This window comes from Antedon bifida, chromosome 2, assembly GCF_963402885.1.
Source record: "Antedon bifida chromosome 2, ecAntBifi1.1, whole genome shotgun sequence".
NCBI lineage: Eukaryota > Metazoa > Echinodermata > Crinoidea > Comatulida > Antedonidae > Antedon > Antedon bifida.
In genome coordinates, this window is record NC_136227.1 from 8104783 (window position 1) to 8130691 (window position 25909).

Here is a 25909-nt window from a genome sequence, read left to right on the forward strand (position 1 = left end):
ACACTAGAAAACTAGCTTTTCTTGCCAAACTTGGAGTTTGCTCGTGTGTCTGAACTTTTGTTAGTGTAGACTAAGTTTTATAAAGGTCTACGCTTGATAAGACCTTACTGGATCAAAACATGACAATTACGTTTAAAAGTCAATATACTTATACAAGCTAAGGATTGTAAAAAGATATAATGAAATGAAAACAATGTACAAGGAGAGGATTGAATAATTAAAAATGAAACAAATGTAGAAGCAGAAGATTATAAAACAAATAAATAGAATAAAAACAATTCCCTGTTTCAGTTATTTCGCAATAGATTGGTATGGAAGGCACGAATGGACACGTGATTTTTATATTTAGTAACTTTAATTGTTTTTATGTAGTTTTTCAATATAATTATTGTCTCGGGTTCACTCAGGTGTACCTGCAGGTTGAAAAAATGTTATAGAGGATAAGGTGGCGTGGAAAGGAACTGGTCATCCTCCTTCATAACGACGAAGCTTGAGTCACTGAATTCAGAAAAAATAGAAATAATAATATCATATCACTACCATATTTAGGCATATGACTACCATATTTGGGCATATCACTTTGTTTTTTCAAACGAATTTGATAGTGTAGACAGAGCTTTTGGGTTATTTTCAGTCATTATACTGTATAAAAAATATTATTTTAACCATTAAACTTAATAAAAATTAAAGTCGAAACTACGAATGAATACAGGAAGATAAATAATGTTTTATTAGTGTGTAACATAAACTGTAATTTCAATACCATTTACATCAATTATTTGAGAGCATTAAAGTACGATGCTGCACATTATGTATTCCTTTCTTCAATGTTTAGAAGTAAAAACTACAAATGAATGCAGAAGGTAAATATGATGTAGGTGTTTAGCCTAATTTAAACTGCAATACCATAGGCCTACATGATTTGATTCAAAAGACTTTTGGGCGCAATGATTTGAGAGCGTTAAAATGTTGCTGCACATATCTTATGACATATATATATTCCTTCAATGTTTTAAGAAGTCGAAACTACGAATGAATACAGAAGGTAAATAATTATGTTGTAGGTGTGTAGCAAATATAAACTTCAATACCATACATCATGTGGTTTAAAAGCCTATTTGGGCGCAATGGCATGAGAGCATTAAAGTATGATGCTGGACATCTTATGACATGTGTATTCCTTCAGTAACCAGAATTAGGAGGACGACAATTACTGCAGAAGATGGTTGACGTAATAACCGAAACATGGAGACATTGTGAATCTGTATCGATTATTCCGAACTGTTTTACTCCAGATATACTAATATAATACTAAATATTTGATTTACCATCGGTGTTTCTTTATGTTTCCTTACTGTTTTTTTTTCAATACTACAATTTACCACACCAAATATTGTGTAATCAAAGAAGAGCGCCTTCACTGGTATCATTTAAGCCTACTTTGACAATCCTTACATAATATTATCAGTCTAGTAAGTTATATAATCTTTAACAAATATTACTTTGACCCCTGGCTATAGACTGCATAACAAACTTAACGATGGATCCTCGGTAGAAATAATTTTGTTTTGGTTTTTTTAAACGACATTTTTAGTACTTGTATAGGCCTAAGGTATTAGTAATAGTAGGCCTAGACTTAAATAGTATATAGGCAGTTTAGGAATCAGTAGAACTTGTATTGTAAAATGTAACTAGTTTTGATTTATTTCAGATTCAGAATCTTCGTAGGCCTGCTTATCACAGTTTCTGTGTTATTGAAATCAGGTAGGTTGGTATCTTGGTTCACTACAAGTTGTGTATAAGATATCAAGTCATTACATTTTCATAACTTAATGTGGTAACGTCTCTTCTGTTTTCGTTGAAAGCAGACTTATTTCCCTCTCTCCATGTCAAGGGGATGCCTCAGTGCTCCTTTGGTATCTAGTGCCGACCTCACATTTAAAAGGTACTAGAGCCCCGATCGTTTTACAGGAAATCAACGCGGAGCGAAATACGGATCTCCCTTTGCTGTTCAGGCTATGTGGGATATTGTACTGACGGTGTAATGGTTCTCTTCGATCTGAAATAGATATAGGCCTAAGATAATATATGTTTTAAGCTTATTACTACTATAAGCCTATACTACTACTTTGATACATTTATTAATTTAATATTACATAACGCCTGTTATTTCATACCAGGTTACAGCAACACATCACCCGTTGTCACGGGCTTGTGTGGTAATCCTCCATGAGAATATATAAAATAAAAAACATTATATTATATTGAATATTACATAACGTCAATTGTTTCATATACCAGGTTACAGCTACACATCACCCGTTGTCACAGGACCTGGTGTGGTAATCCTTCATGAAGTAGTAGGGGCAAATATCACGTTTGGATATTCGCTGTCGTCAGGGATGACACTCGATTTTGTCGCGTTCTATCGGCTGAAGAATGACGGAGAGAACAAAGACTTACTGGTGCAGTCGAACAAAGACAACCCAAATGGTCGTTATAGCATCGATACCTCGAAAAATAATAATAGCGCTACGTTTATGATCAGTGAGGTTCAGAAGGCCGACGACGGGATGTTTGAGTGCATCGTTGACGATGGTGTTGGAAGCGGGAGACTTGCATTTTCAATGGCCGTTCAACGTATGTAATCGGACAGGAATGCAAGAAATGTAGACGACATGACAGCAAATTCAGGTTTTTAAAGCCAACATCTTTGGCGTTGAACGGGATGTTGACGGAGGGTAATAACGGGGGATGAATGATAATTAAATGACTAGCGTGACACTGTGTTGACATAACGTCGGTTTTACCAGGAAAGAGTGAAATTACACACATAAATCCCACTCTTTCCTGGTTTGTACGACAGTGGTGACACCGACACGACGACAGCGTTGACACTGGTGGTGGTGTTGATGACGACTATAGGGTGATGGCGTTGGTTATCTGACGACGGCGACAATTGGAGGTGGCTATGAGAAGGGTTCGTGCCAACGTTTGAGACCAAAATTATGTATGTCGACGGAGATAATTCCTAATAATTATATTCTTTTATGTCATGTTAGATTGCACAGTGACGAGTTTTGTTTATAAAAGCGGCAAGACTACTTGCAAATCGGACTGTTGGCCAACAGCAAAAGTGACAATCAAATCAAATGAATTCACAGTTGCGTCTGGAAGCGGCAACGTTACCACAAATGGAATAAATGCTGAAGCATGTAAGACAGGCATAGCAAAGTGTGTGGCTGATAATGGAATAGATGCACCTTATATTGCTCATGGGTGTGCTGGTGAGTAAGCCTACGATTCACCTAGCTCCAGGACACCGAGCAAGGGCTCTGATCAAAGTTTGAATGTTGGGTGGGAGAAACTGATAGTATCCGCTTTTTAGAGGTTTGTCGACAATACAAAAAGGAAGAGAGGTCAACATCCACCAACCTACATATCGACCCCAATACAGAGGTGGCGGTGTGGGTGGGTCACATCAACCCCAAAATAAAATGTGCATAAAATAAATAATAATAATACTGAGGCCTATAACGAATGTATACTGATAACTGTTATGGTGATAACGGACTATGAAACAAAAATGGATTGTTTCCGGGCCGGACATACCTATTTTCGCGCCTCACTTAGATAAATCTATACGTTAGGTTTGAGCCTAACTAAAACGGAGTTTAAATGCTTGAAAGGCGATGGTTTTACATATCCTTTATCATTAGAACACGCATAATGAATAATCGAAATGTCAAATACCGACCCAATTACGTCGTCACTTTAGTTTCTTCTTTTTTTTTCAGTGGAGTCTAATTATGGAGGAATCATTGTCGGGTGCAGTGTTGCTGCCGTCATCATTATTGTTGTCTTCAGTGTTGCATGCTACTACCGGAATCGTGGCGGGAATGAACGGTTTACGTACCTAAGCATAAATAGTTAACTCTGACCGTGGTTTGCCTTTTCACCTGTTATTAGGCATCTACCGTAACACTTTGACTAGAATTAAACGTATGTGTTTTTCTTATATAGAAATTTTGGAATTTAAATTGCAATTGATGATGGAACAGGTCTAAGCATAAACAAACGTCGGCAACACAACAACCTCATTCAGCTTATCTTAGCAAAGGATCGCATACGATCTTTTGGCTTAGTTATTTAACCGGGTAAATTGGGATCTCGTATGTGGGTTATATAGTCACAACTTAGTAAATGAAACACTGAACGGGTTCCTCTTGATTTTTTTATATATCCGATAGGCCTACTACGCGTCAAAGATAATGTTTGATTTTCATACAAGGTGTGTGGTATTCAACATCGATTTCTGAAATTCGCTTTTTACGTTTGGAACCAAATAATGTTTAAATAAATTTGCTGAGATTGTTTGAAATATTTTGTTCTTCGTCGTTTTATTTGTTTACTTGTTCCCGCAGAATGTGGGAATAGAGGCCAAGCACTAAAAGCCCTTTTGAATATGATGAATATAAGTGGAAACTTTATAATAAGTTGTGGTGGATGGTTGACCATGAAATGTTGTATTTCAGATTTTTAAAGAATTTATAGAAGTGTTATCTTCGCATATAGCACATTTATGTTTTTTTTTTCACTTCTCTATGTATGACATCACCATTTCATTTCACTTTATCGTAATATGTAAGAATGACGCTCTGCCAATTTTCTATAAATACCGCCCTCTTTCTGTTCTGATTTCACAACACAAAATTAAAGTCGTGAGCACATGAAGTTTTCTAGAAGCAGATTGCTTTTATAAACGACAGTATATCTGTAAAATATCAGGAATGCCTGGTAAAAAAAAAGCAGCAACTGCGAACTTGGGTTCTCTTGTAATTAAAGACAGATTCAAGGGTTCGAAAGTGAAGAAGACAAATGATAGTTCATGGGTAAGTGCTAGGCCTGTCGATATTGCATTTTAGTGTGGTAAACTCTGGGCTGCTGACCACCTTTTTCGACTGGGTCTCCGCCTTCCAATCCCACCTTTAGGCCTAGGCCTAAGGGAAGTTTTTCAAATCAAATATGCTTTGAGCCCATGTGAATTTAGAGCAATTAAAGTATGGTGTCGTATGCAACATTAATAAAGATATATATTATTTTATATAACTATAATATATTTTACTTAACTAGAGAGGAGAGTGGCCTATCTATAGGCCTAGCCTACTAGTAGTACTACTATATAGACTAGCTAGTACAAACAACTTACTATAGTATAGCCTAGGCCTATGCTTGGTTCCAATAAAATCTATCCCACGAGTTGAAATGAGACCATGTTTGTAGTAGGTTTAGGCCGCCTACCTAAAGATTCAGTTTATTTGTTGTACTGTTAGGCAGATAGATTTGTTTTTATTATTGGCCATAAACAATGTAATATATTTTTCTTTTTTTATCAACAGATGCACACTAGTGAACTGCAAGACGGCTATGATTGGGGGCGCCTTAACTTGCAGTCTGTCACCGAACAGAGCAACTTAGACGATTTTCTTGCGACCGCTGAACTTGCTGGAACTGAATTTGCTGCAGGTACTTAACGGTCATCTTCATTAACTAGGCCTATTTTCGTTTTTTTAATTTGCAGTATCACAGATTTGGTTCGGATGAAATCTTGTTATATTTTCTTATTGACCCTAAATGGTTTTTTTTATATACTAGAGAAACTGAACATACAGGTCATTGACCCTAATGTACATACAGGATTACCCAGCCAGGAAGAACTGGAAGAAATTAAAGAGAAACATGCTAAGAATCAAGATCTTCTTACCATACCAAGAAGGTAGATGAAAATCAATTTATTTGGTGTAAATGTCATGGTATTTATTTTATTTGATCGTAATTTTAAAGATATAGTGCATACCTCCCAACTCGCGTTTCCTGATACTTTGAGTCTCTCCCAATCTCGTGCTAAAAAAAGGCCATTTCTCCCAATTTTTAATATTTTTTATAGAAATACATTAAAACATCTCAATAATATATACTGTAAATGTATTATTTGAACTTAATTTGTTAACTAAAATGCATTGCCATATGCCTGCAAAGTACCTGGCATACCCATAGATTTTGATATATAAAATTTTGTTTGAAAGCGCCCTCTATAGTTTAATATTATATTTAATTTACATAGCGCCCTCTCTTGTCGAGCTATCCCAATATTTAATTTTTCCAAATTGAGACTTGTATAGTCTCCCAGAACATGAAAAATAAAGATGGACAAAATCAATTTTTTAGACCACAATGGGATTCAACTACGACACCAGATGAACTGGAGAGGATGGAACGAGACAGCTTTCTGAAATGGAGGAAACACAATGCCGTGTAAGCATTCAATAACAACATTTCTTACTACAAAATAATTTGATTTAGGCCATATTTTCATATCTCAGTGTTTGTAAAGTATGCATATACATTATGCCAGTACACACAGTAACAATGGGTTCACACTGGAACTATAATCTATTGTCCATTGATTCGTCAACTTGGCATTTAATCCTGTTTAAAGGGCCTTTCACACCTGTTCCGGCACGGTTTCAGTCCGGCGAATCACGACTCTCCACGCAGCTATGCGCCAATCGATATGCGCGTAGCCGCGTAAAAACGAAACATTGACGTTCGATTGGATTTGACATCGCCGGACCGGAACAGGTGTGAAAGACCCTTTACACCAGGCAAATTTATTCAAATCAGGAAATGATTTGTCATGCACTTGTGGAAATCTATTTTCTTTAAAGCAACACAAACGAGTTGACTAATGACAAGTGACAGTCTGAAGAATCCATCGCTTGTGATTGAACAAATCACTTACTTTGTGCTTACGTCCTTGCATTGCGTCCCTGCAACAAAAAATTTGCCTAGTAGAAAACAAGCCTTGTTTACATTTGATTTTTCTTTATTTCTAGTATTCAAGAAGAAATGCATATGTTGATGACTCCATTTGAACGCAACCTGGAAGTCTGGCGCCAGCTATGGCGGGTCATTGAACGCAGTGACATCGTTGTCCAAATCGTTGATGCACGAAATCCACTGATGTTTAGATGCCCAGATCTGGTACTTTTTTTTCATTACTGTATTTTATTTGTTTATTAAGATGAGTAGTCCCCTTATTTTCAATAAAGGTATCATTTCAAAATTCTAAAAAAACTTTTTTCTTTGCGATAAACTAAGGCCTTTATATATCTGTTCTTGTTATTTTTTGTATATTGTATCTGTTCTGAGGGTCCCAAATGATCAGCAAATGCTGGATGGATCACCCTCATTAAATATGGTTAAAATAAAAAAAAATAAAATAAATAAAAATGGAGGTACAAGTCTGGTTTGACCTAATTTCATCGATTCTAACATTCTGTTATCCAGACGTGCACATTTTAAAGGTAAAGGCGTGTCACAAAAACTGATGACTTGGACAAATGACAGTAGGTCATCACCAATCAAATCATATTAATAGTTCCAACACAGTAATTTCCTTGGCCAGTTGTCCCTTATCTTCTTCATCAAATTTATTTTTATTGTTAGGAAACTTATGTAAAAGAAGTGGACACTATGAAGGATAACATAATTCTTGTGAATAAAGCTGATCTGTTGACCAATGAGCAGAGGCAGAAATGGAAGAAGTATTTCAGTGATCAAGGCATACAAGTAGCCTTCTGGTCAGCTAAGGCAGAGACAGAAAGAATTGAGAAGGTACCATTTTATGAGGCTATTATTTTATTATTATTTACCATGTTGATTAGCCTTATAGCCAAATATATTTGAGTAAATTGGGATAATTAGTGACAACAACTGAGTAAATTGGGACATTCCTACATAAGTGCATGATTGCAGATTGGTCCATTATGGTAGAGGGGTGCTCTAGAAAGTATGGGCTATTGAATTGGTTTATCCAAGTAAGTTTCACTTGTAGACTACCGACACTGTTGATTTGTGTATTTCATCCTTCCTTTTAGTTAAAAATTGAACAAAAATCAGATGAAAGTCAGAAAATTAATAAAGTTGAAGATGAGGAGGATGAAGATGATGCAGAAGATGAGGAGCATGTAAATGTTACCACAGACAACAGGTTTAATGGAATCAGTGAGTTTAGTTAAATTGTATTGTTATATATTGTAGCTTGGCTGCTATAACCATTCAATAAAGAATTTTTAGGTTCAATTGTTATTTCAAATGCATTTTGTAATTTGAAAATTTGTTTTAAATATACAGGGCTATGTGCACTTTAAAGCTTGGTTCCTACAAGGACGTAGACGCAACACAAGCAAGTTGACCAATGACAAGCGACAGTTTGAACAATCCAGTGCTTGTGATTGGTCAAATCTCTTTGTTGCATCTCTAGTGGGAACCGAGCATTATGTATCAATGAATAAGGATATCATTATCACTGCCAATAGAATACAATAAATTACACATACATAGTTAACTCAACCAATAGTCACTTTTTATCAGTACAGTATATAGCTTAAATTGGATGAATAAATAAATACTAATTATGGAAACATATCTATTGTTTTCATATTTTTTTCTAGATGTTCAAGAACCATTAGAAGATGATGATGACCAATCAAATCCAACCTCTTTAAATGCAACCTCAGCCAACAGCCAATCAGATTGTGCTTTAGAAACAGAAGCAAACAATGAAATTGACATAAATTATTCAAATTCTGACCAATCAGACGGTCTCTTATCTACAGAAGCAACCAATGAAAATGACTGTAAAAAATCAAATTTTAACAATGATGCAACAGAATCATCAGTTGTATTAGAAAAATTAACAGACATTGATTTGAAAGATAAAGAAAGTGAAAAAAACTTAAATGATGAACATTTGGAAGAAGATAAAACACAAGATGAAGACCACTTAGATTGTGCGGTTCTTAATGGTGAACAATTACTTGAACTTCTTAACACGTCGCATAACTGTACAAAAGTAACAGAGGGACAACTTACAATTGGATTGGTAAGTCACTGAGATAGGAAATAAAATGCTGACTACTTCTCCTCAACATTTATATATTTATGTTCTACTTGTTGCAATCAGTTTGATCCAAGATAATTTTGTATTTAAATCTGAAAATAAGCCATTCAAATTATAGATGTTTATGGATGCATTCAATTTTGTTTAGGTTGGTTATCCTAACGTTGGTAAAAGCTCAACAATCAACGCTCTACTTCAGTGCAAGAAAGTGCAGGTATCCGCTACTCCTGGCAGAACAAAGCATTTCCAGGTATGTTTGCTATTTTTTATTTGCACAAAAACATTCCAACAGCTACAATGTTCTCAATTACAGTTGATACAAAATAGTTAAAAAAATAGAAAAAAAAGCATCTGCTCACGCATATATAATAAAGGGAAACACAAAAATGAATACAACGAATACTGTAAACGTAGACATAAAAAGGAATCGTAAAACAAATCCACTTCCAGACAATTGGCAATTAAAGTCATGTTTCTTTGTCTTGTGATCAATATTGACCGTAGACTGTATTGATAACATATTAATGTTTACATTTTTATTATATAAGAAGCTGGACTTATTTACAATAGATTCTTCATTGCCTGATGGCCAGGCCAAATAGCTTTTGACCATCTGAGTGTAATCCCATTATTTTTTGCCACATGCTCTAGTCATTCTCCATGGTACCATACTGGTTGAGAACAGTACTTGAATTTATGTGACTTACAGTAACACACTTTGATGTATTTATATGCAATGACAATAAATGTAAATGATATTTTTCACTGAATGTATTACAAACAGTATGTTTTCAATTTTAGAATTTTATTCCTTAATACAGACACTATATCTAGATTCGAACCTGATGCTTTGTGACTGTCCTGGACTTGTTATGCCGTCCTTTGTCTCAACAAAAGCTGAGATGATCACCAACGGAGTGTTACCAATCGACCAAATGAGAGATTTTAAACCAGCTATCACTCTTATATCCTTTAGTATTTAAATTAAATTAATTGTAAAATTATGTTGCAGAAAATACTCTGAGTGGAATAAGAATTTTTGTTAACATCATTCATCCTCAATTGAGGTATTTCGGGTTGGTTCTTCCACAGACCCAAGGCAGCCATAGTGCAGCGCTTGTCAGGAACAGACGACAAAGGTTGAGATGGATCTGTACACTGAGATTAACAATAAGAGCACATAAGATAGATATATATGTTGATGACCTTATTATTAGGTGAGAGCATGTGACATAATGTGTTGGACGTTGCAAGTGTAATGCTTGTCACATTGCTTATGTCCTTAGACAAGACACTTAAGTTTGCCTCTTTTCACCCAGGTGTACAAATGAATACTTGATCATGGTCAAAGCACAAACTATGCTGATTATTAGCTGCATTATGGGACTATATTTCCATACATGTTTGATTAAAATGACTGGGGCAATAATATGAAGCGATTAGAGGCTTTGGGCATTCAAACGCATTATTATATTAACCTGTGCTGATTTTATATATCTATGGTTTTATCTGTTCTTAGATAAATTTTGAAATGAAGTGTTAGAATATTGTGCTTATTTTGTTTTCCTTTGCAATCAGAAAATTCCTCTAGTTATAATCATGTCTTGATAGTTAGAATTATAAATCAAATCAAAATGTTTTCTACCTTGACTATGTCTCACTTAACACAGGTTATTTCCCGACAAGTGTTGGAGGCAACGTATGGAATCACTATAATAAAACCAAAGGAGGGAGAAGATCCGAATCGTCCTCCAACAGCCATGGAATTAGTCAACGCTTACGCATGTAAGTAAATAAATAATTAATTGAGTAAATGATGTATGTATTTAATTATTTATTTGATACTGCATATCACCTATTCTTATTAAGACTTTGATCAAGATTTTTCTCTAATAAGCTGTATTATCATAAATTAGACAGCATATCAATTTCTGAAATAAATTATGTATTCATTTGACACATAATATACTGCACACCTATTGCTATAACTTGGCCAGCATTATAGATTTCTGAAGTCTACAGTATGCAAGTTTTTGTTCGACATGACTTGAGTTACATGTCATTATTTTGTGAAATCTTATGATGGATCAAAGTTATTCATCATCCAAAATGGCTTCAGGGATCATGTAAAAATTATTCTACTATTCTAGTTAATGCAGTAACATTTTTTTACTCTTTAAAGCCATCCAATTATTTAGCAGGTTTGGGGGTTATTGTACATGTCATTCCAGTGGCTGCCTCTTAAAGATGTATTGTCCCCCTGAAAAATAATAATTTAAATTGTTGTATACCATTTTAATGTCACACACAATTGTGTGTATCTACATAATAGATCCACTTTGACCAAAAATTTAATCTAAAAAAATTATTTACCTGAAAAAACTGTAATTTAAAGCAAAAAATTGTCAAATTTTGTTGAATTTAATAATTTATTATGTTATTTATATTATTTTTTGGTGTTTTTTTTCTATGGAACTGATTAACTTTATTAAAACTACAAAATAACCTATTCCTCAAAGTCTGATTTAATTAATCTTCATTGTTCATGTTTTTGGGGGACAATACATCTTTAAACTTCTACTTATTGATAAAAAAAAAAATGTAGTTACTGCAGTAACTGCAGTAAAACAATTTTGGCATGATACTTAGCATAAAAGAATTTTCCGAGCCTGAAGATTAAAACTTTTAAAATGCATTTTCAGAAAGTTCTACTGTACTATCATTAATCTCATAATAAATTGGTTCATCCATGTTCTGTAGATCATCAGAACATTCACTACCAGATGAGTCCGGGTTTCTTTGATAGTATATAACATGTGATGTTTCGCCATTTTTCTTAAGTTTGTAAAAACACACCACACACACAAGTGTAATCATCAGTATAATATTACTGGTTAAAAGTATTATTGTTGTTGTATTAGTTGCCATGGTTTCTGTTGGCATGGCGTAATTAACATCTTGAGATTTTGTCGTTCTTTCTGTTGGCATGACTGTGATATTAATAATATCTTGAGATTTAGTTGTTCTGTCTCTGTTCACGCCATCTTTGATTGTGAATTCCATCTCATCAGATCTTTCCTGTACTATTGTACTCACCAGACACTTTACAGTGTAGTTACCGGCTGGTAAATTACCAAAGCATTTTTCACTTTCATTGTAAAACTTATCCTGAGATTCCGCTCCACTTAAACTCCAATTATACATTTTCTTGTTACAAGATCCACCATCTGCATAACACTTAAAGCAATTCTGGTTCACATCAACTTCAGGTGTTTCATATAACCTTTTAACCTCTACCATTAATTGCGGGTGAACCGTCATTGTCACTGTATAGAAACTAATACTGTTCTCTATTGAAATACAGAAGAAAAATATCCCATTTCCAGAATAAAAACCTTTTAAAGTCTGATTAATTGTTATATCATAATCTGCGTGATAAAACTGCGTAATGTTGTGTGTTCCTTGGATCCATCCAATTGTGAATTCGTATTTAAGGTCCTGGTTGTCATATTGGCGGATTATTTCACATGATATGTTTACTTCCTCTCCTTCAATGATGTCTGTTATCCCGTCACAATAAACTCCTACATGGTCTGGTTGAGATGCGGTATTTTTCACCTCTGATGTATAAATGAAATATTGTGAATTACCGTAATATTGACATAGGTAGATTCCTTGTTGCTGACCGAACGAACAGAAAAGTGGACATTTGACTATGACAGCTTTTCCCGACATGTACACTATGTCTTGGTTCCTTGATGGTATAATTGTCATATTTAGCTGATGTGTTGAGGAGTATTCAAACTTGTTTTCAAATCGTACCAAATGACTTGAAGCTTCATGTCTTAATATCAACAAGCAGGTCATCAGGAGGTCAAGTAACTTTAAAGTCTTCATTAAAAGTCCTTTGTGTAGGCCTGCAGTTTTTGTAGGCCTGCAGTTTGTGAGACCTGCAATTTTTGTAGGCCTGCAGTTTGTGAGACCTGCAATTTTTGTAGGCCTGCAGTTTTTGTTTAATGCAACATGTAAATATCTAATGTAGCCAGAGACTGTGTACTGTTGTTTACTGTTTGTTGAGGATGTACAGTGGAGTTTCTCAATACCAACCAAACAAACGAAACTGAATAGAGGAAGCAATAAACCATATCCTAAAGGCCAATAGTTTACACTAAATCAATCCTATCCTTTATTAAAAAATTCCTTTATTCCTTTATTTAAAACATGTGCAAAAAATTGAATGTTTCAATTCCAAATGAATTATGAAAAATATCAGTCTTTATAAACTGAAAGTTTATAAGAAAAGAATACAAATAAATATTGCAATAGTGCAATGGTACAAATATTTTCATGAGGTGAGAATAGAACATGTTATCTTTCACTGAATGAAAATATTTGTTTAATCTTGCACACATATAACACTTTATACAAATCATTATTTGTTTATGACATCTAAAGTATATTTTTGTCAAAGTTTGTGATTGCATTAACAACAATTAACGCACACAGTACAAATTTGCAAGTTAAAACAGAGCAGTCAATCTACTACTACTACTAAAATGTTATTCAATTATTTTTCTTGAATCATCATTCAATGCTAGGCCCAGAAGGTATGCGGTTACGTAGAATAGTTATTGTCGGCGGTGCGCACTACATGTGTCAATAGTCTTGCATGGCGAAGAGTATCAACTTGCTTAAATCCATGTAAACAAAGTTAAAAATATTATGTTATATTTAATACTCTTACCCATGTCACTTTTTTGACTAAATTAAAATCAATTTGGAATTTATTGTGACATTTGATTTATTTTAGATATCCGTGGTTACATGAACACAAAAGGGATGCCGGATGCACATAGAGCATCTAGGCTAATTTTGAAAGACTTTGTAAATGTAAGTAATAGGGGATTCCCCTGAATAAGGTTAGCTGTTTGTCTTTAAATAATGATATAATGAGTTGCACTGAGGAAGGGCTAGTGTTACTCGAAAGCTCTGCAATTTTTTCTTGCTGTTTTACTTTATTTTGATATTTTGCTTATTTTATTTGTATCTCCATTGAGATCCAGCCACTGATACCAACATCATTATCATTTCTTCAGTGCTTATTTTATTTGTATCTCTATTGAGATCCAGCCACTGATACTAACATCATTATCATTTCTTCAGTGCTTATTTTGTTTGTATCTCCATTGAAATCCAGCCACTGATACCCACAGTATTGTAATGTTTGCCTTCATAATAATATCAATACATTTTAAGATAATTTGTGTTTAATTATTATTTATTTAAATATTTTGATTATATTTAATGTAGGGGCGTCTCTTGTACTGCCATCCACCCCCTGGAATCCTGCCAGAAGACTTCCAATCATCACAAGAACCAGTGGTAACTGATGAGAAGTCTTCAAAGCACAAACAAGTCATTGTCGTCTCTGAAGATGGTATCAAGGTAAGGACGTTCAACTCTGTATCAGGTTCTCCAGATTTACTACACAGAATATATGGAGCGAACCTAACTCTACCTAACCCCTTTAATAAGCTACATACCTACCTTTCACATTATGGTGATTTCGATTTGAGACTACAGACAACCAAATTACTTCATGTTTATTCATTGTAATCATTCGGAATTTCTGTCTTGGAAGGCGTTTCCTTGCTCCGCACCTCGACACCGTTTTGATGGTGTCTAGGACATTTTTTATTTTTATTTTGTCAATTTAAAAACATGATAAAACTATACAAATAAGCATAACAAAACCCATGATGGTGAGAGGATTAAACAAAAGCAAACTTAATTGCTGTACAAATTTTCTCTGCCGACACATCCCTTGACCTGACCTAGGTTGGCCCATTTGAACTCGGAGAAGTCAGTCAGCAGGCAAAACTTTTTTTGGAATTACAAACATTATATTTTTTACATACTATTAATATGAAATGATGATAATATATAATATAATAATAATATGAAACTTATGTGAACCCTTGACCTCTTTGGCTCTGTTATTTGTGTACCTGTGACCCTAACAATCAACCCATTTTCTCTAGTAGTACAGTAGTTCTAATAGTAGTTTTAATACTCAACTTAATTAGTCAATAACATTTTGCCCAACTTTGATGTAATTGTACTGTGTACATTGGGTGCTTGAACCCATGACACCCAGGTCACTAGCCTGGTGTTGATACCTCAAAACCACAGAGCTTAAGCTGAAGTCTATCGTTATATTCCATCCCAGTGGGTACTGCACCAACGACTCAACTCAAGTTAATTGGTCAGACATTTTTTTACAGCATAAACATCAACCAGAGAACACTGTCGATAAGGCATTCTTTCAACAACAGTCACTAGCCGGGCATTCCAAGGGAGTTCACGGCGTCAAAGACTTTACTAGAGTGTCTAACTACACAACACACGCAAGTAACGCAAACATGACAGCTGAAGAAAGGTTAATGCAAAAACCGTGGAAAAAACATGGTAACAGAAATAAGAAAACTAAGCTACGAAAAACCTATGGCTACTTGGATACAAAATAATATAAACTATTTACAGTAACCTTTAAACTCTGACACCCCTTCCCCCACCCTATCAATAAACAGTGTAATAAATAAATAATATTTTATCATTAGAACATTCTTAAATAGAAAAAAAATATAATTTTAAGAATTTCGTTTTGTAATTGAATTTAAATCATGGATATTCGTTAGATGATTTTACACTGACCTTTAAACTCTGCTCTCCCTATCAATAAACAGTGAATATTTTATCTTTGGAACATAGGTTCTTGAATAGAAAAAAAGTATAATTTTAAGAGTTTCGTTTGTTAATTGCATTTAAATCATGGATATTTGCCCTCCTTACTATATACTGTGAATATTTATCTTTGGAACATAGATTCTTTAATGGAAACAAAAGTATAATTTTAATAAATCAAATACATTGATTTTGGCTGTTTCTTTTTATGCTTTTAGTATTCATATCAGCATTCTTCCTACAAATATTGGTACAACATATCATTTGTGCCAAAATGTGTTATTATATAAACTTTTATTTTGTAAATTTAACAATATAAAATAGTAAAAGATTAATGTAAAATGCCAGACCAGCTGGCATACAATTTGGAATTAAAAAGCAGTTTATCACACACAGTATTATTAGTATTATTAACTAGTTTTGTGAAAAAAATAAAAGGGTCGAAATTTTGCCATTTTATAGTACAGGGATTTTTTCGAAGAAAGCCAAAATATTATAATATTATTTTTAAAATTCAATAATTATCCGATAATAATGCCATATATGTGCATATATTGTGTTATCATCATCTTATAGAGACATAGTTTCGAAGTCGAAATTTTGCCATTTTTAGAAAATTTTATAGAGCCATAGCAACTAGTTTTGTGAACAAATAAAAGGGTCAATATTTTGCCATTTTTCGAAAATGTTCCTGTACAGGGATTTTTTTCGAAAAATGGCCAAAATTTAAACTTTTTAAATTCAATAACTATGTGATAAATATTGCCATATATGCGCATATATTGTGTTATCATCATCTTATAGACTATAGAGCCATAGCAACTAGTTTTGTGAACAAATAAAAGGGTCAAAATTTTGCAATTTTTCGAAAATGTTCCTGTAGAGGGATTTTTTTCGAAAAATGGCCAAAATTTAAACTTTTTTAAATTCACTAACTATGTGATAATATTGCCATATATGCGCATATAATTATTGTGTTATCATCATCTTATAGACTATAGAGCCTTAGCAACTAGTTTTGTGAACAAATAAAAGGGTCAAAATTTTGCCATTTTTCGAAAATGTCCCTGTACTATAGTACAGGGATTTTTTCAAAAAAAGCCAAAATAACAATTTTTTAAATTCACTAACTATGTGATAATATTGCCATATATGCGCATATATTGTGTTATCATCATCTTATAGACTATAGAGCCTTAGCAACTAGTTTTGTGAACAAATAAAAGGGTCAAAATTTTGCCATTTTTCGAAAATGTTCCTGTACTAAATAGTACAGGGATTTTTTCAAAAAAAGCCAAAATAACAATTTTTTAAATTAAATAATTATGCGATAATATTGCCATATATGCGCATATATTGTGTTATCATCATCTTATAGAGCCATAGCAACTAGTTCTGTGAAAAAATAAAGGGTCAAAATTTTGCCATTTTTCGAAAATGTTCCTGTACTATAATAGTACAGGGATTTTTTCAAAAAAAGCCAAAATAACAATTTTTTAAATTAAATAATTATGCGATAATATTGCCATATATGCGCATATATTGTGTTATCATCATCTTATAGAGCCATAGCAACTAGTTCTGTGAAAAAATAAAGGGTCAAAATTTTGCCATTTTTCGAAAATGTTCCTGTACTTAGTACAGGGATTTTTTTTCGAAAAATGGCCAAAATATCAACTTTTTAAAATTCAGTAATTATGCTCAAATATTGTGTTATCATCTTATAGAGCCATAGCAACTAGTTTCGTAAAAAAATAAGAGTAAAAATTTGGCCATTTTTAGAAAAAAAGGGGTCATAATGACATGTTATTTTGGCTCTATGATAACACAATATATGCACGTATATGGCAATATTATAGCATAATAATTAATTTTTATAAAGTTGATATTTGGCCATATGGCCACCTAATATAGCAATATTATCCAATACAAAATTCATAGTTAAGATATTTTTAAAATAATTTTTGCATGTTTTATAACATTATTAAGTAGCTTACTGTATAATTATATTATATTATTATGTATAAATAATTTATAGATACCATAACGAGTCTAAGTAAATAAAAACAAACCAAATAACAATGTTATTACTCTTATTTTACTTTTTCATCATTTAAGCATTAAATAAATACAACCAGATTTTCCCAATTACATATTTGCTGCAAATGGAAAAAAATTATTTGAATATAACCATACAAAAAAAGTTTACAAACATGCATTTACTAAATTACAATTCATAACAAATTAGTAACAGATTAAAAAAGCAACATTTAAGAATTATCATCATTATCAAATCATATTATCATTTTTATATTAATTGTAATGCTCAAAAAATAATTTCATGTTCTTAATACTTTATTTTATTGTAGTATATAATTATTAAGTTTATATTATCAAAGATTGTTGATAGCCTTGCCTTATGCATAATTAATCTTAGATTTAATACATATATGCAAAATATACCAAGCCCAAGGTATGACTGGTTAGTCTTATTAGCCTGTGAAAAGCCGGAGACATGGTTAACCAATATCCAGTGGTAGCCAAGGCGTGGCTGGTTAGCCTTATAGCCTGGCAAAAGCCGGAGACATGGCTAACCAATATCCAATGGTAGCCAAGGCATGGCTGGTTAGCCTTATAGCCTGGCAAAAGCCGGAGACATGGCTAACCAATATCCAATGGTAGCCAAGGCATGGCTGGTTAGCCTTATAGCCTGGCAAAAGCCGGAGACATGGCTAACCAATATCCAATGGTAGCCAAGGCATGGCTGCTTAGCCTTATAGCCTGGCAAACGCCAGAGACATGGCTAACTAATTCAATATCTATCGGTAGCCTATCGGCAAAATATTTTGACAGCACAACCTTAAAAGCATGCCGACGTTATATACAAGCTAATATTTCTGAGAGTGAAGAAAATTATTTCTTTTGAATGTTAAATGTAATAAACTACAGTATATTTTTCAAATAAAAGCCATTTCATACAACAAGCATCTGAAGGGATGGGTCTCTGCGTTACCATTTAATAGCTTATTATTTACATGGCCTCTGCTACAAATTGAGTGTTGTTGTTGGGTGTTCAACAGTAGGTGTTTAGTATCTATGCTAGGTATTTAGAATCCATACTAGGTGTTTAGAATAAACAGGTGTTTAGAATCCATACTAGGTGTTTAGAATCAACGCTAAGTGTTTAGTATTCATGCTAGGTATTTATTATTCACCCTAGGCATTTACTATTAACCCTAGGCATTTATTATTCACCCTAGGCATTTACTATTCACCCTAGGCATTTACTATTCACCCTAGGCATTTACTATTCACCCTAGGTGTTTAGTACCAAACCTGGGTGTTTAATACCCAACCTATGTATTTATCATCCACCCTGGGTGCTTAGTATCAACTCGTAAGTTTTCAGTATCCATCCTGGGTGGCCAGTATCCACCCTAGGTGTTTATAATATGCACTGTCAGTGTCAGCACAAAAGGTGGTACTAACATAGCACCATGTCATAGTTCAAGGTTCATCAACAGGTCAGTTTAACTGTTAAATAATAGTTCATTATGTTGTTTTCTGCTACTGCATTAAACTAGTATGCAACTGGAATACCCCTGCATATCCTACATATTTTTTATTCAATAAGAATAACTTCATCTGTACGAGGCCTGCTTCTGTCTCGATTTTGACCTAAAAAATGAAAGAAAATATTATTAGATATGCACACTTTTTAATAATTTCAAACATATAATTATTATATTAAAGAAGTATGCCAAACAGGAGCCCACAGTGGGCTTATATTTGAATCAGCAGCTTAATCAATAAACGCATTTAAAATTTAAGTTAAATGCAACATTTTCATATACTATACTGTATGTATATTTTACAATTTATATTCTTTTAATACATTATTAAATAATGTCAAGACATGAGGTCAAAGTTTATATTATTAATGAAATGTACCCACAATGCAACATGCATGTCAAATTCCATAGCATGCATTCACACAGCATGTTAATTATTATTTGTGCAATCAAACAATATATTTATTTTATTTAGTTGCAGGCAATAGTAGTATAAATCCTACAATTCAATATTATTATTGTTTTAGATTAATTTGTACCTCCTAGTAAAGTAAAATTAATAAAACAATTATTTCATAATTGAATGCATAATTATAAAAAAATCAAACAATATAAATATATTACTATATGATATTATGTTTAGTAGAGAGTATACAAAACAAATTGTTGATAGTTAAAATGTCAACATAAAATAATGTTCTTTTTTTAAAACTTATAATAAAAAATTAAACGTTAATAAAAATAAACTGAAATTGAAAATAAAATTAAAACATAAATATCTCAAAAAAATATAAATCATAAAAAAATATTTCTCCATCTCGCATATCGGTAAAAAATTAGTCTTTTCTGATTTTGATGCCGCATATTCTCGACTTTTTATGACAGGTAGAATATCACAGTAAAGGAAAATAAATGGTGTCCAAATAAAAAAGAGAGTTTCTTCTTCTTATACGTTTATTTCGATAACTTTTTAAAAATGGTTTCCAATTAAATTCCTTCTTCTTATGAGTTATATGTTTATTTTCTTAACTTTTGAACAATGGTGTCCAATTAAAAAGGAAGTTTTCTTCTTTTAATACGTTTATTTTGAACAATTTTATGTGAAAGGATAGAAAATTATAGTAAAGCGAAATAATTGTACAAAATGTCCTATATAAGATTTTTTTTTTTCCCCTTCTATTTAATTGAAAGCAAAATTTTCCATGACTTTCCTGTATGAGCCCTTTCGTAGCTATGCAACATGGAGAATTATTAAATAAAGATATTAGGTAAAGTATTAAGCTTACAAGCCAAGCACCTTATGAACGATGGAGTAGTAGTAGTGAACTACTTGGGTTGAGATGACCCACCTAAGCCTCCTTCGCTGCTAGATTTACTTGAGCTTTGATGAGCTACAGGTGGGATTACTTTTGTTGAATGTGAACCTATAAAAGAGAAGAAAAGAAATTGTACGTATTTAATTAAACGTTTCTTTTGTCTTTTTATAAGTGAAATAATATTTTTATTTTTTACAGAAGTGAATAACTTTATAAAAACTGCAAAATTTAAAGTCTGATATTATTAATCTTCATTTTTCACGTTTTTTGGGGGACAATACATATTTAAAGCTAAAACTCATTCATGCATTCGGTGGTAAGTGTTATTTGTTTCAGAAACCATAAAATATTGATAATGAATGTTCTTATACATGTTAGTAGTAGACATGGGAAAAGAAGAGGACTTTCCAAAATTGATAATCTCCTAAAAACTCCGCTGAAGACAGTGCTGGATATCACTAAAATATTCGTCTAATCAAACTAGTATAGTAAGTTTGTTGAATTGTTTTATTCTTTTCCTGATGATGTATTGATATTATAGATTACAGATAATTGCAGTAGAACCCCTCCAATTGGACACCCTTATTAACGAGTTACTTAATGTTTTAATACTATGTCCGGCCAATATTCTGGGGACCCCAAGGTTTTAGTTGAGTTTCAATAAAAATTGGACCTTTAGAAAAAAATAGGAGACCATTTGGTACTCATAATGCAGGGGCAGTTGAGATAGATCTCTATTTCAAAATCCAGGATCCGCCACTGCATAATTTAAGAAAATCTTTTGCCGAGACCAAAACTAAAATGTGATTTCTGGCTTGTGAGTAATAGTGCTCCATTGTCAAATAAATACAAAACCCTGGATGCCCCCCCCACCCCCTATTATTAAGTGAATCCTTTATTGGGTCCCGAAGTTGTCCCCTTAACAGGAGTTCTACTGTGTTTACCTTTTGAGTTTGAGATGGCACTGGACGCATTACTCAGCATTGTTGAATAATAGTTGCTTGTAGATGGTTGATGTGATTTCACCACCTGTGGTTGGCTAGAGCCTGGTAACACCTGCACATTACCCTGGGGTACAGGCTGTGCACCTGTGGTTAGCAAACGGAACAAGTTTTTCCCATGTAAAAATGAGCAGATGCAGATAGTAGGGTATGGACTACTACATACAATGAAACTGATAATATAATATAATATAGTACATTTATTAGTTTCTATCAATGGTATAACAATACAATAAAAAAGAATGATAATTTATAATGAGAAAATACAAAAAATACCATTAATAGAGGATCTTGCAAGAAGAGAATACTTGTCACGCAAGACCCATAAACAAAAGAAAAAAATACATTTGTATATAATTATTAAATAAAATAAAAAAGTCATGACAAAAACAGTTTGAAGGTCTAGTTTGAGTACAATGATAACAAATTACTTTTAAGTTTTTTACGAAAAGTTGGGAGAGAGGAAGAGTTAACAATACTAGTATCTAATTGATTCCAAATTAAAGGGCCAGAAACATAAATAAAGTGGGAAGAACTAGTTAATCTTACAAAAGGAATAGTTAACTGAAACTTATGAACAGTACTTCTTAAATTATGACCATGGTTGAAATCAGCAGTGTTAAATAAATTCATCATGGGAGAAGGAAGATTGTTAGAAAAATATTGAAAGACAAAAGAGGCACTTTGCAATTTATGTATATCACCTAACTTCAGTAACTTAAGTTCATAAAATAAAGGTTCAGATGGAGTAATGCGAGATGTAAAAGTAATATTTCTAATAGCACGCTTAATCAGCTTATTAAGTTTATCGAGATGTGATGGATAGTCAGCAGCCCAAATAATGTTACAATAATAAAGATGAGGTAAAATTAAAGAATTATATAATGAAAGAAGGATACGCCGGGGAAAAGTGTGCTTAAGATTATTTATAATCCCAATTGTTTTAGAAATTTTATTTGCAATATGATTCTGATGACTGGTCCATCTCAAGTTTTCCTGGATTAAAACACCAAGGAACATAGTCTCTGATGTTTGTTTAATGTTATCTCCATTAATAAATATATTGTAATCAGTAAGGTCTAACGATTGACGTTGTGTATGAAAAAGAATGTAATTGGTTTTCATGGAGTTTATAAGGAGTTTATTTGAGATGAACCAGTCATTATATTTTGACAATTCATTATTAACTATAGAAAATAAAACTTTTAAATCAGAATGAGAAAAAAATAGTGTAGTGTCATCAGCAAAGGAGATGACATGGAGGGTGTCACTGACTCTGGATAAGTCATTTACGTAAATTAAAAAAAGGAGAGGGCCAAGGACCGATCCTTGTGGCACCCCACATGTCATCTCCTCCTCTGGTGATATACAATTACCAAACGAGACATATTGCTTCCTCATACTTAAGTAACTACGAAACCAGTTTAAGGTAATACCCCTGATTCCATAATTGTTAAGTTTATTAATAAGTATATGGTGATCTATAATATCGAAGGCCTTGGATAAGTCGACAAAGACAGATAACAAAAATTGTCTTTTTTCAAAGGAGTTTGTTACATTATTTATGAGATCAAGGATTGCATGTGAAGTGGAATGAGATTTACGAAAACCATATTGATGAGCAAAGAGTACGTTATTGCAATCCAGGAACTCATAGAGACGGGAGTACATTAATTTTTCAATGATTTTGGAAAAGGTACTAAGTAGTGAAATGGGTCTGTAATTTGAAACTATATCTTGTCTACCTTTCTTAAAAATTGGAATAACTTTTGCTAACTTTAAATAATTGGGAAAACTACCTGAAGAAAAAGATGAATTAATACAGAACGTAAGGTGATTAATAATGAATGGAGAAATCAATTTAATAACGTATGGTGTAACTCTATCATCGCCACCTCCTTTCTTTGGATCAAGACCATTTATAATTATCATCACTTCATGTTCAGTTACAGGATTTATAAAGAAAGAATGGAGAAGGGGATCAGGAAGATATGATTTTGGATTAATTAAGGAATCTGGCATTGAATTTTTAAGTGAAGTGCCAATTTGAGAAAAATATTTATTAAATTGATTACAAATATCTATTTCAGATGTAATGGTATTGTCATTTATTGTAAGTTGTTTGGGATAGTTTCGACTTGACTTATTAGGGGATAAAACAGAATTAATAATGGACCAGGTTTTTTTAAGATTGCCTTTGACCGTGTCAAATTGTAAAGAAAAATAATTCTTTTTTGCAGTGCGGCAAAGCTTATTAAACATATTGTTATATTTTGTGTATGTTAGTTTGCGATTAGGATCTTGTGATAAAATAAATTTTTTGTATAATTTTTGCTTTTTTTTACTACATTTTCTAAGACCAGGCGACATCCATGGTTGTTTAGACATTTTAGTTTTGGGTACAGATTTATAGGTGGTATGTTTATCATGTATATTATAGAATTTTAATAAAAATGTGTCAAAAGCGAGATTAGGTGTGGCGTTATAAATTTCAGACCAATCTTCGTTTATGATGTCATTACAAAAGGCATTAACATCCTGTATGCGGGGAGACTGTCTATCAGTAGGCTTGTTATAATGGCATTGGTCATCATGAATAAGTTGAAAAATGGGAAGATGGTCAGAAATATCTGTAATAAGAACACCGGAGGAAATATTAGAATGAGTTTGGTTGGTATAAAAGTGATCAATTAGAGAGGCAGTTGTTGTAGTTATTCTGGTAGGTTTCGATATAGTGGGATAAAAAGAATGTGAAAGAAGTAGATCAAGATAATTTCCAGTGCTGTGATGATTATGATATTTAATTAGATCAATATTTATATCCCCCATAATGTGACACTTCTTATTTTCAGAATCAATTTTACTTAGAACACTGTCTAGTGATTCAGAAAAATGGTCAATACAACTTCCAGGTGGACGGTATATTATACCGACAACAGTAGATTTTTTGTTATGGTTACTAAGTTCAATGAATAGAGATTCATAAGGCAGAGGAAGCAAGATGTCATGTCTGATTTTAACATTTATATCCTTATGAACAAATAAAGCAACACCACCACCAATTCTAGTTGACCTATTTTTAGAGAAAAAAGTATAATTATGTAAGGAGGGAGTTGGCGAGTTATCATGTAGCCATGTCTCTGAGAGACCTACTATTGAGAAATCAATGCTTAAATTGTCTAACAGACGTATGAGTGGGTCTACTTTAGTTTTAATACTTCTAATGTTCAGATGAAAAAGGGAAAGGCTAGTATTGGAATCATTTGTGAAGGTTGAATTAAACTTGTCACAATCATAATATGAGCAGTTATCAAGAGTAGTTGATCTCGAGTTTAATTGATCGATTAAATCTGCTGACTGCTCATCAAAATTATCAAGGTTGTGAGTTAACGGATTAAAGTTAGGTAGATTCGAAGTTACACTATCAATCATTATACAGTTGAACAATTAATATTATATATAATGTACATGACGCAAAAAAATAAGTAAAATAAATAAAACATAAATAAATAAATATACATACATAATTAATAAAAATATGAATACATATATGCAAGTTCATTACAAAGTAAGTATTATAAATAAATAGTCAATTTCTTTGCTTCTTTGCTCCGCCAAATAATCAGGTCCATGAAGGTCCAACATAACATAATGGATTCTCGTATATGTACATAAAAAAAAAACGCAATGCACACGTCTACTAGGCCTTCTAAAGGTAGAATATACGATTATATAAAATAGGCCTACGTGTCAATGTGCGATAAATACTTGAATAGCTATTCAAATTACATTCTGATTGCGTCATTAGGACTATTCACGATACGGCATTCCATCTATATACAATGTGCCGTTACGAAAAGACGGGTGCTTGCCTGCTAGATATGCCTTCGACATTACATCCTTTAGTTGATGTTTTTTTTTCACATCAGATAGGGGTAGGTCTTCCATGACATAAAAGCTTTTTTTCTTTATTTTTTTAGCCTTTGATAGGATAGAGAACCTTTGCGGTCTGTATAGAAATTTCGCTATTATGTGTCTGGGAACTGTTGTTTGCGATCCGGTTTTAGGCCTACCCGTTCTGTGTGCGTTTTCAATGGTAACGCCTGCTAAGTCAAGTTCATTATCTATTAAATTTGATATTTCATCTATCGGATTTTCTCCTTCCTTTTCTGGGATGCCTCCAAATCTTAGATTGAAACTCCTACTATATCTTTCCATTTTGAGTAATTCCTTTTCCAAAACGCTGATTCTGTCACCCTTTTCTTTCAGTTCCGCTTCAATTGAAGTGACGCTAGCCTCCAGTCCAGTCAC

General features: G+C 33.0%; 3 protein-coding genes across 11 annotated transcripts in view; 2 read left to right on the plus strand and 1 right to left on the minus strand.

Moving 5' to 3' along the window:
- Positions 1 to 1462: 1462 nt before the first annotated feature.
- On the plus strand, positions 1463 to 4381 carry LOC144834985 (uncharacterized). 2 transcript variants are annotated; one of them, XM_078689991.1, is made up of 5 exons: positions 1463 to 1472; positions 1712 to 1764; positions 2302 to 2640; positions 3063 to 3287; positions 3798 to 4381. In XM_078689991.1, exons 3-5 carry the CDS (start codon positions 2403 to 2405, stop codon positions 3932 to 3934), a joined length of 600 nt encoding a protein of 199 aa, XP_078546117.1. In that variant the 5' UTR covers positions 1463 to 1472; positions 1712 to 1764; positions 2302 to 2402; the 3' UTR covers positions 3935 to 4381. The 2 variants fall into 2 exon arrangements, with proteins under 2 accessions (XP_078546117.1, XP_078546118.1); XM_078689992.1 differs by lacking the exons at positions 1463 to 1472; positions 1712 to 1764 and having other exon boundaries at positions 2509 to 2741.
- A 333-nt stretch (positions 4382 to 4714) lies between these two features.
- Positions 4715 to 15899, plus strand: LOC144836162 (large subunit GTPase 1 homolog). Its single transcript, XM_078691381.1, has 14 exons — positions 4715 to 4892; positions 5400 to 5526; positions 5656 to 5776; positions 6229 to 6315; positions 6897 to 7044; positions 7510 to 7677; positions 7941 to 8067; positions 8517 to 8947; positions 9114 to 9215; positions 9787 to 9935; positions 10632 to 10750; positions 13776 to 13855; positions 14276 to 14410; positions 15250 to 15899. The coding sequence occupies exons 1-14, from the start codon at positions 4791 to 4793 to the stop codon at positions 15490 to 15492; spliced, it is 2139 nt and encodes a 712-aa protein (XP_078547507.1). The 5' UTR covers positions 4715 to 4790; the 3' UTR covers positions 15493 to 15899.
- A 1917-nt stretch (positions 15900 to 17816) lies between these two features.
- Positions 17817 to 25909, minus strand: part of LOC144836111 (chromodomain-helicase-DNA-binding protein 4-like) — a 31102-nt gene continuing 23009 nt past the window's right edge. For 2 of the 8 annotated variants that reach the window (XM_078691304.1, XM_078691300.1), the window contains 3 exons: positions 21542 to 21685; positions 20631 to 20705; positions 17818 to 19387 (listed from right to left, as the gene is read on the minus strand). In XM_078691304.1, the coding sequence (XP_078547430.1) occupies positions 19332 to 19387; positions 20631 to 20705; positions 21542 to 21685 (275 nt within the window). In that variant the 3' untranslated portion in view covers positions 17818 to 19331. Of the gene's footprint in view, positions 19388 to 20567; positions 20706 to 21541; positions 21686 to 25909 lie in introns of all 8 variants that reach the window. The other 6 variants (XR_013611149.1, XM_078691302.1, XM_078691301.1 and 3 more) reach the window with 6 other exon arrangements.

Bases quoted from the DNA above. Each gene is read 5' to 3' on its own strand.
- LOC144834985 (XM_078689991.1), top strand. From the start codon at position 2,403: ATGACACTCGATTTTGTCGCGTTCTATCGGCTGAAGAATGACGGAGAG. The intron at 2,641-3,062 runs GTATGTAATCGG...ATGTCATGTTAG, and splicing joins ATTTTCAATGGCCGTTCAAC to ATTGCACAGTGACGAGTTTT. The intron at 3,288-3,797 runs GTGAGTAAGCCT...TTTTTTTTTCAG, and splicing joins TATTGCTCATGGGTGTGCTG to TGGAGTCTAATTATGGAGGA.
- LOC144836162 (XM_078691381.1), top strand. From the start codon at position 4,791: ATGCCTGGTAAAAAAAAAGCAGCAACTGCGAACTTGGGTTCTCTTGTA. The intron at 7,045-7,509 runs GTACTTTTTTTT...TTTTATTGTTAG, and splicing joins TGTTTAGATGCCCAGATCTG to GAAACTTATGTAAAAGAAGT. The intron at 8,948-9,113 runs GTAAGTCACTGA...AATTTTGTTTAG, and splicing joins GACAACTTACAATTGGATTG to GTTGGTTATCCTAACGTTGG.